This window comes from Myotis brandtii, unplaced genomic scaffold (assembly GCF_000412655.1).
Source record: "Myotis brandtii unplaced genomic scaffold, ASM41265v1 scaffold329, whole genome shotgun sequence".
Classification (NCBI taxonomy): Eukaryota; Metazoa; Chordata; class Mammalia; order Chiroptera; family Vespertilionidae; genus Myotis; species Myotis brandtii.
In genome coordinates, this window is record NW_005362676.1 from 518,486 (window position 1) to 528,034 (window position 9,549).

Here is a 9,549-nt window from a genome sequence, read left to right on the forward strand (position 1 = left end):
CGGCGCCTGCGGGCTCACCTTCAGCAGCGAGGCTTTGCCGGCTCTGGCCAGCTGCCTGAGCTGCTCCGAAGCCGCGGCCTTGCTGAGCTTCCCCGCGGGCTCGGCGCTGCTCTTCTCCCGGAGTCTCCTGCGCTTCTCCTTCTCCTTCAGTTTCATGTGCTTCCTCAGTTTCTTTTGCCGCCTTTCTCGCTTCTTGTCTGTGGCTGTTTTCTCAGCAGCGGTTTTTATATCTCCAGCTTTATTTTTTTCCTTTTAAAAAGTAACCACCAACACACTAGTTAGTCAGGCCGACGGCACGTGGACTCCAGCCTGAGCCCCGGGACCTGCCGAGGTGGCCCCAGTGCTAAGCGGCTGACGCCAGCCACTGGGCTGGTTGCAGGGTCTGAGACAGGAGATCCTCCGGGTGGCGCTCAGCTGCCTCGCTCTCCTCAGCGGCCAGCCTAGCTGCTGGGGCTGTCAGAGTCTCTGAAGGGGTGGGTGCGGGAGCAGCAAAGCAAGTGAGGGGAGAGGGGCTGCGCTGCTAGGCCAGCGGGAAGACAGATCCTGGCAGGACCGGCGTCACTGTGCCAGGCGTGAGCGCCGTGTCCACGGGCAGGGACCGCCGCACTCGGCCTGGCCACCCTCTACCGACACCCAAAGGCTCGTGTTCTAGACCCCGACTCCACTCCAGAAAAGCATTAAACGGACGACATGAGGGGGAAATGCTGACGTTAAAAGATTGCTAGTATATGTGCAATATACGCAATTTGTTTGAAACCTAACCCCGCTAGTATGCAAACGGATTAGAACAAGATACTGATATTGGCTATTTACCAACAGCTTTTGTAATAAGTCTCATATCTGCAAATCGTAGTAACAGCTGATTATAGGAGTCTGGTATTTGAATGTTAAACACCATTATAACATTATTAATTTGATTATACTCAGGAACTGCTGAGATGCATTAGAATAAGAACTACGAACTCCAGGAGAATGACAACAAACGGAGACCCGGCTGCGAACACTGCTTATCTGCCGATACTGCGCGTTTCCCCGGCTCCTCACCTTGACTTCCTCTGGGGCCAGGAGAGCTGCGTCGCTGACACTCACGGGGGCGACTTCCTCCATGGTGATGGCCGGCAGGTTGGACACAACTTTAATCTCCGGAACGGGCTGGAAAAGAGACGACACATGGATTAGGAAGTAAGAAACAGTCCGCACCTAAAAGAATTGAATTGTGAACCTAGTAATTTAAAATCGAATACATAAAATGCTTTCGGGAGGTTCTTTAAAACATGAGCTGTGTTGAGGGTGGAAGCCAAGCTAACGGGGCAGCACTCACGCTGCCTGAGGATTCGAGGGTCTCCTGTGTCAGCACTGCCCCAGGGGCACCCCGTCCTACCCTTCTGCATGGCACCTCTGCCGGATTCACACACCAGTTCTCTCATCTGTGACTGAACTATTCCCCTCTCCCACGCTTGTGTACGTTCTCAATCTTATGTGCTGCTTAATAGAACCTGTTGATTTCTGTAAATATTACCTTGCCCTTGGTTATGGGGGCGTTGGGAGGGAGCTCACTGTAAGAAATATATGGAGCCCGGCCGGTGTGATTGGGCCTTGACCCATAACTCAGGAGATCACGGTTCGATTCCTGGTCAGGGCACATGCCTGGGATGCAGGCTCGATCCCCAGTGGGGGGCGTGCAGGAGGCAGCCGATCCATGATTCTCTCTCATCATGGATGTTTCTGTCTCTCCTTTCCTCTCCCTTCCTCTCTTGAAATCAATTTTAAAATGTATTAAATAAAAAAGAAACATATGGAAAAAGATACAAGGAAAAATGTTCACTGGAACAATACTTAGTAAGTTTTCTCTTTTTCCAGCTCCTAGAAACAGACTCTGATAAGCAGAAGCCCAATGAAGGGCTGGTCTCCCCAAAGCTCAGCCAGGGCCGTGACCACAGCCGCTCCGTGTCCACGCAGGAGGGTGAGCACTCACGGGTTTGGGGATGAAGTGGAAGTTGGAGAGGGCGTCCAGCTTTAAGAAGAGAGAGTCCATCATCTTCTGGATGGCCACGTGCTCTGGGTTTTCTTCTTCTTCTGTTTTTTGCTGAGAAAATAGGTTTACCACCATCAGACTAAGCGGCTTAAGGGACGTCACCGGACAGCACCCCACGGCCCCTGCCGGTGTACCGAGCCTCCTGGCAGCACCCCTGGGCGGGACACAGGTCCCTCCGCTAGCGCCCCGGGCCGCAGGCAGCCAGGACTCGGACCCAGAGCCTCCTAGTTCTCCCCCTGCAAGGGCACTGCTGCTCCTGCCGCTGAAGGGGCCTAACTGACCGAGCTGCTGGGAGTCTAAACGGCCTTGGCAGAGGAACAACGTCACCTCGTCCCCAAGCACAACTGGCCGCATTCCTAGCAAACCAAATGTAAAGGAATAATTGACAGTTATTATATTGGAAATACGACTCTGTCCTACTTAAGGAATATTTTTTAAAGAATCTAATTAAAAAGAAAAACCAAAGATACCCACCAGACCTAAAAGTATGAATGGATTCACCGATAATCTTATAAAACACACCAGCAACTTCTAAAGGATGAATGAGAAATGATTTAAAAACTGCAGCACTGCCCGGCCATGTGGCTCAGTGGTTGAGCGTCGACCTATGGAACCAGGAGGTCGCGGTTCGAGTCCCCATCAGGGCACATGCCCGGGTTGCAGGTTCAGTCCCCAGTATAGGGTGTGCAGGAGGCGGCCGATCAATGATTCTCTCTCATCATTGATGTTTCTATGTCTCCCTCCCTTCCTCTCTAAAATCAATAAAATATATATTGTTTAATTGTAGCACTACTATAATATAGCTGGGAAAGTTAATAACTAGCTGTGAAGTATCAGGTGACCACTGTTAACTGCAAGACAACCTCGCTCTCCGCTCAGTGGGAACGTTATAACCCACCATTCTGGCTTGCTCGGAGCCTCACCCTGAGACCAGGGGACCGAGAGCTCAGGGTTTCTGTCTGATGAATTTCGGCCGTCACAGAACTAGTTCTCCCAGTCTCTTCTTTCAGCAACAGCTGTGCCTTCGTGGCTCCTCACCTGGCTGAGCTTGATGTATTCCTGCTCGTATATTTCCGCGAGGCTCAGCTTGCTCTTCTCGTGGTCCAACGTTAGCCGCTTCTTATATTCGAACGCGTCCTCCTTGGGCTTCTCCTTGCGGACGACATCATCCCACGCCTGAGATGGGAGGGGGAAGGGCACACACTCACAACGTCTCCTTTCCTCGCAGGCTCGCTCACGGACCTGCCCCATCCCACCTACGGCCGTCCCAGAGAAAGCAGCTCCCACCCCTGAAACGACTGCTCACCTCACAGAGAGTAAGTCTTATGGAAAGCAGGGCGGGCCCCCGCAGGAGCCCTTTTCGCTTGTTTTAAACGCGCCTTTCTCCTGGTTGCCCACCTGGAGTCCCTGTTTCCCCATCACGGTGTGTTCACAGCCAGGATTCAGGTTTGTCTGTGTCACTCAAATGTAAAGACCCTCCGCAGGCAGCGCCCACTCTGCCGCCCCTCCTGCTTTCAGCCACTTCACACACACGCACGTCGAAAGCCCCTCTCATTACACACGCAGACACTCCCGCTGTATTCCGAGCGGACAAAAGACCAATTCTGCAGCAAAAGCTCTTCACTAGGTTTGTAACATCTGAATAAAAACAGACCCCTGGTCTGTCACATCAGATGCTGTGCCCAGACCCCGGGTCCTGGGTGTGACCACATCGAGTCAGATGTCAGTCACCACAGCCACCGCCCGCCACCAGCTTCATCCCACACCACCCGGCGGGTCAGCACGGCGAGGGGCCCTGGCCATGGCCCTGGCCCCGCTTCTCCTCCGGCACCTCAGCCAGTGAGGACCGCGCCTCACGCCACAGACGCTGAGGACGCCTTCAGGGCAGGCTTGGGGCCTTTACATGAGCAGCCGACATAAAACTTCTATGAAAACAGAGCATCAGCCATTCCTGCTCCCCAAATACGTGCGTTATTTCTAAAAACGCCCGTCACCGTTCACAGAGGTGCTTTTCACTCGTACGGACCTGGTCTCTGATCCGCTGCTTGATGATGTCTTCCAGTTGGAGCGTGGTCTCCTCCGTGATGACCGGCGCTGGAGGCAACAGGACACGTGCGATTAGGTGGATATAAACCAGGCCAGGGGGTCTCACAGGGTGGGCCTCGGCCGCAGCGCCCACACCCGGGAACCTGCTGGACGGGCATTCTCGGGCCCCACCCCCCAGCTCCCGGGTCGGGCGGGGCCGTACCCATGCGGACGGCGTGGTCGAAGTGCAGCGTCTCCTCCAGCAGGCTGTTCTCCGGGCGCTTCTGTGCCGTCACTTCCCCCTGAAGCTGCCACGGCTTCTTTTCCAGCAGCTCTTTTTCTAAAGACGCGATTTTTTCATTCATCTGAGAGGGAGCGGCGAAGCGTTATTACGTACTTAGGAAACACAACTGGACGTATAATTGAGTAAAAGCAACTGATGTTTTTAAAAGTGGGAAAGAAACGCATTGCTCCGGACAGTAGTGACGGCCTATTCCTGTCGCCTGGGGGGGGGGGGGGGGGGGCTGCAATATACTAAATCCCCCCGGTTTTCCTCGCTGAACTGAAACGCCAAATCTGTGGTACACTAAATCCCTCCAGAAGCAGCTGGCTATATTTCTGGGCTCTCGTATTCACATCCTCTATCTCATTCACAAGCCACCGACAACGTTCGTTGTTAGAGCATTCCAAGATGAAGTCATGTTTCCATGGCAACATCAGTGTCCGATGGAGCCTGACCCTGACGCTACACCCCAATCCAAGTTATCGCTGACTTCTAAAAGACAACGAAGTGATAGAGCCAAATAACTGGAGCCTGGCTATACTCCTTTCAAATGGCATTTCATCTTCTGAAGTCAGGTGACCTGGAAATCAATTTTATCAACTTTTGGAAGATGTGCTTGAGATGGTGCTAAATACAGTTGTCTCCATGGCACTCACAGAGCCGCCTGCTCAGCCCCTCAGAGCAAGAGGCCGTGTGCGTAAGAGCAGCTACAGTTCCCAGGAGAGGTTCCAGGTCAGCTGATTAGGAAGGAGAGGCCACGGGTACAAACACAGCAGGGAGAAAAGCAGCAGGTTTTTATAGTGGCGCCACGGGCCCCATTTTTACACGTTAGCTGCTTCCCACTGGGCGTCTCTAAGTAGTGTGAGCGGTACAGAGGAGCAAGATGTGTTTTTTTAAAGGATAAGTCAGCATTCTACCAAGAAACACAGTAGATTAGTTAGCAGTCTGCAAGTTCCAGTCATGAAAGCATATAGCAAATCACTTAAACTCCTATTTATTACCTTTTCCTGTCTTTTTTCAAAGGAGGACTTAACTTCAGCAGGATCTTTCTGTGCATTTAAGAGGCTTGTCTCTTCAGGTTCCTCATCATCTCCAGATTCCTCGTCATCTGGCAGGGCGAAGGTCACCCTCTTCGCGGATTCTTTACGTTGTTTATTGTCTTCAGTTTCTTCAAGGCCATTCTCTTCATCCCTATGAGACCAAAACACGTATCAAAGGAAGAACACCCCTTTTCATTAGGGAAACAAAAAGAAACACGTTTTCTCATAATGCAAGTTTTCTTCTGTACGCCTAATGCAACTACATCTCCAGAACTTCTAAAGGCATCCGGTTATCAAGGAATGACGGAAGGAATTATTTAGGTGAAATAGAACAAAAAGTGTCCAACATAAAGAAAATAAATTACTGCCCTAGCTCAGTGGTTAGAGTGTCCGCCCCTGCACCCAAGGGTTCCAGGTTCCATCACTGGTCCAGGTTGGGGTGCATGTGGGAGGCAACCAATCGATGGTTCTCTCTCCCCCTCCTTCCTTCCCTCCCTTACATTCTCTCTAAAATACTCAATGGAAAAAATATCCTCAGGTAACGATTAATCAAAAAAAAAAGGAAAAAAAATTACTCATCAATCTATATAATACCAAGTCATCTCACACAAATAACAATAGTTTATCTTTCTTGGCACAAAAACAAATCCAAGCTCCTTGCACTAAAGGTCTGACGGACCCTTATTGGGTGAACTCTAACGCCCTTCCACGTGGACTTTCTCTGGCTCCCTGGAGACGACGGGACCTCCGAGAACCTGACTCCTCAGGCCCATGACACTGCGAGCATGCACACGACTGGCCACGCCCCGCCTGCATGGAAAGGGCACTGAACACACTCACGTGTCCGAGAGGCTCTCCTCTGCTCCTCGTTCAGCACGCTCTCCCTCTTCTTCACTGGAGCCCAGTTCCTCATCGGGGGCACCTGCCACGTCTTCGTCACTTTCAACCGGATCAAAGAAATCTTTGTACTTCAGGTTTCTGGAACTTTTACCCGACTGAAACAAAGACACTTTGCATGAAGGGCAGGAACGTGCATTAAGCCGTGCTTATGTGTGTATATTAACATTGCACAGGGAAAACTGGCCTGCTGATGACACTACCAAGAAACCCTAAGAACTACTAGATCAGGGGTGGGCAAACTTTTTGACTCGAGGGCCACAATGGGTTCTTAAACTGGACCGGAGGGCCGGAACAAAAGCAGGGATGGAGTGTTTGTGTGAACTAATATAAATTCAAAGTAAACATCATTACATAAAAGGGTACGGTCTTTTTTTTTTTTTTTTAGTTTTATTCATTTCAAACGGGCCGGATCCGGCCCACCGGCCGTAGTTTGCCCACGGCTGTACTAGACCATAACAAACTAAAAGTAGGAATCCTTTACACAATATTCCTATCTCTACATCTTCTAGCTACAATGATTTCCAAAAGATCCCTGCCTGATCAAGTACACAAGTGCCTCCCTGTCACTAGTACTTGCAGTGCTTGGTGAAAACACACGTTTGAGGGACAGTGCTGAAGGTCTGACAGGTGTGATTATGGCTATTAAGCTACAGTGGCCTCTGAGAAGGCAATGGTGGCTCCGGCTTAATCTTTCCCGTCAATTTCTCTGAGCCGATCTAAGTGTTTCACTTATGCCCTGGGGAGTGTTGAGGTATTTCCACCTCTTCCGGAAGAAACAGAACAGAATGCAATTTGAGGAGGTAGAAGGTCCCCTTTCTCTCCTCTCCCAACACGTTACCTTAGGTTTTTGACGCCCAAACAGTCCTCCCTCATCTCCATCGGAATCAAGATCTTCAAATAAATCAATCTCTTCGTCCTCGTCGTCGTCGTCACCTTTTCGTTCCTCTGCTTTTTCCATGGTTTCTAGAAAGCTCTCCATTTCAGAGAGTTTGAAGAATTTGTCGTCCACTACGGACTTCTCCCTGGGCTTCTTGCTTTCCCGTCAATTTCTCTGAGCCGATCTAAGTGTTTCACTTATGCCCTGGGGAGTGTTGAGGTATTTCCACCTCTTCCGGAAGAAACAGAACAGAATGCAATTTGAGGAGGTAGAAGGTCCCCTTTCTCTCCTCTCCCAACACGTTACCTTAGGTTTTTGACGCCCAAACAGTCCTCCCTCATCTCCATCGGAATCAAGATCTTCAAATAAATCAATCTCTTCGTCCTCGTCCTCGTCCTTGTCGTCACCTTTTCGTTCCTCTTCTTTTTCCATGGTTTCTAAAAAGCTCTCCATTTCAGAGAGTTTGAAGAATTTGTCGTCCACTACGGACTTCTCCCTGGGCTTCTTGGGCCTTTGGCTTTGTACCTTGCTCTGCTGTTCCAGCTTGCCGATATCAAAGTCAAGGTCAGAATCCTCATCGCTGAAGACAGGGCTTCTCCTCAGATCACATTGGCCGGGGTGTCTGGTTGTCTCCTCTCCTTTGGGATCATCACCACTCAGGTCTGACCCTTCCTCCTCCTCCTCCTCCTCCTCCTCCTCCTCCTGTCCTAGGCCCTCCTGGCCCTCAGCCTCCATCTCCGAGCCATCCTCTGCACCCTCCTGCTCTTCCTCCTCCGGGAGAAGGCTGAGGTCTCCGTCCTCGATGGTTTCACGGACGGCGCTCTCAAAGTACTGCAGCACCGGCTCATTCTGCAGCTCCAGCTGCTGCCAAATCTGCTCCTCGTCAAAACGGTCGACCACCAGTTTCTGTAAAGGGCTCCCGGGGATCCTGCCGCGCTCCAGCACTTTATTAAAGTCATAAAGCACTTTTGTCAAGGAAGTGAAGCTTGATGCCAATTCATCTTGAATCCTAGCAAGGGAGCAGGGGAGGAAGTTAAAGGAGACTTTTTAAAAAATGTATCTTTATTGTTTGAAGTATTACAGACGTCACCTTCGCGCCCCCCCCTCCGCAGTGACCCGCTCCAACCAAGGCACATGCCCCCGACCAGAATCGAACCTGGGACCCCTCAGTCCGCAGGCCGACGCTCCATCCACTGAGCCAAACCGGTTCGGCAAAGGAGACTTTTTTAAAAAATGATCTTTATTGTTTAAAGTATTACAGACGTCACCTTCGCCCCCCCCCTCGGCAGTGACCCGCTCCACCTCGCATGCGCCCGCCCCCCTTCCTCGTACTATTGTCTGTGTCCATGGGATACACACATAAGGTCTTCGGTTAATACCTTTCCACCCCGCACAGCCCCTGCCTTCGCTCTGAGATTCGTCAGTCTGGTAGTAACCTCGCGGTACTCTTAAATTAAAGGGGGAAATAAGGCCCCAGTCTTGTGCAAAATCAAATGTGAATGAAACGTCAATTTTAAGTATAGATTCTGGTCCGCAAGAATCCGGACCATCTTGCTGATGAGCCACCTTCATGCACAAAAGTGTGAACTTAGTATCTGTGACTCTGCACACGACTGAAATTCTGACAGGCTAAGGGGGCGGAAACGATCTGAAATTTGGGGAAAAGAGATCTACCAGTACGCCTCCCGTTAGCTTCCCTCTATCCCAGACACTGACAGGGGCCTGCAGCCCGCGCCCGCCGGAGACCGGCGCCCGATCCCGAGCCCGGGCTCCGCGCACTTACGTGAGGAAGCCCTCCGGCCGGCCTGTGTTCTCACCAACCTCGTCCAGACACCGCTTCAGAGTCCGCTGACGCCAGACCCGCAGGGCCATGGCTGTTTAAAACTCAGCTCGCCGCGCCGCATGCCCCGGAAGTAGGGCGCCCGGAAACGCGTCACAGAGATGCGCCCCGCGCAACCTGGAGCACGGAGGAAAAGGTTCCGCCGCACGCAGGTCCCGGACCCACCCCTAGCCCGAGCCAATGGCCGCGCGAGAACCGTCGCTGCGCTTGCGCAGGGGACGGCGCAGGGAACGGAAACGAGCCATTGGTCGGCTCCAGCGCCTTTGAACTCCTCCGGAAAATCTGTTTGGCATTCCTGAGGGTCCCACAGTGCGTGACGCCTTCTCCTTTTAAGTGTCCGCCTTAGATGCACCAGGTGGCTTCACAGCACGTTGCATATTGTAAAGCACCCGACAGGAATTCTGCAACACTCGCCACACCCCCTAGCGTCGTAGGCCCGCCCCCGGCATCTTGCCCCGCCCCATCCTCTGCCATGTTGCCCCGCCCCTTGAGGCGCCCAGCTCCTCCTCTGGTACGTTGCCACGCCCCTTGAAGCCCCGCCCCTCTTCT

At 52.0% G+C, this 9,549-nt stretch overlaps 2 protein-coding genes across 4 annotated transcripts in view; one reads left to right on the forward strand and one right to left on the reverse strand.

Moving 5' to 3' along the window:
- MPHOSPH10 (M-phase phosphoprotein 10 (U3 small nucleolar ribonucleoprotein)) overlaps window positions 1-9,365 on the reverse strand; it is a 10,273-nt gene extending 908 nt beyond the window's left edge. Inside the window, exons 1-11 of one of the 3 annotated variants that reach the window (XM_014543585.1) lie at window positions 8,944-9,365; window positions 7,657-8,169; window positions 7,122-7,305; window positions 6,224-6,378; window positions 5,345-5,534; window positions 4,284-4,425; window positions 4,062-4,129; window positions 3,074-3,211; window positions 1,976-2,086; window positions 1,045-1,152; window positions 19-249 (exon numbers count right to left, since the gene is read on the reverse strand). In XM_014543585.1, the coding sequence (XP_014399071.1) occupies window positions 19-249; window positions 1,045-1,152; window positions 1,976-2,086; window positions 3,074-3,211; window positions 4,062-4,129; window positions 4,284-4,425; window positions 5,345-5,534; window positions 6,224-6,378; window positions 7,122-7,305; window positions 7,657-8,169; window positions 8,944-9,032 (1,929 nt within the window). In that variant the 5' untranslated portion in view covers window positions 9,033-9,365. Of the gene's footprint in view, window positions 1-18; window positions 250-1,044; window positions 1,153-1,975; window positions 2,087-3,073; window positions 3,212-4,061; window positions 4,130-4,283; window positions 4,426-5,344; window positions 5,535-6,223; window positions 6,379-7,121; window positions 7,306-7,466; window positions 8,170-8,943 lie in introns of all 3 variants that reach the window. The other 2 variants (XM_014543586.1, XM_005871079.2) reach the window with 2 other exon arrangements.
- MCEE (methylmalonyl CoA epimerase) overlaps window positions 1,096-9,549 on the forward strand; it is a 17,025-nt gene continuing 8,571 nt past the window's right edge. The window contains exons 1-3 of the mRNA XM_005871078.2: window positions 1,096-1,182; window positions 1,861-1,963; window positions 3,264-3,351. Coding sequence (XP_005871140.1) covers window positions 1,895-1,963; window positions 3,264-3,351 — 157 coding nt within the window. The 5' untranslated portion in view covers window positions 1,096-1,182; window positions 1,861-1,894. The remainder of the gene's footprint in view (window positions 1,183-1,860; window positions 1,964-3,263; window positions 3,352-9,549) is intronic.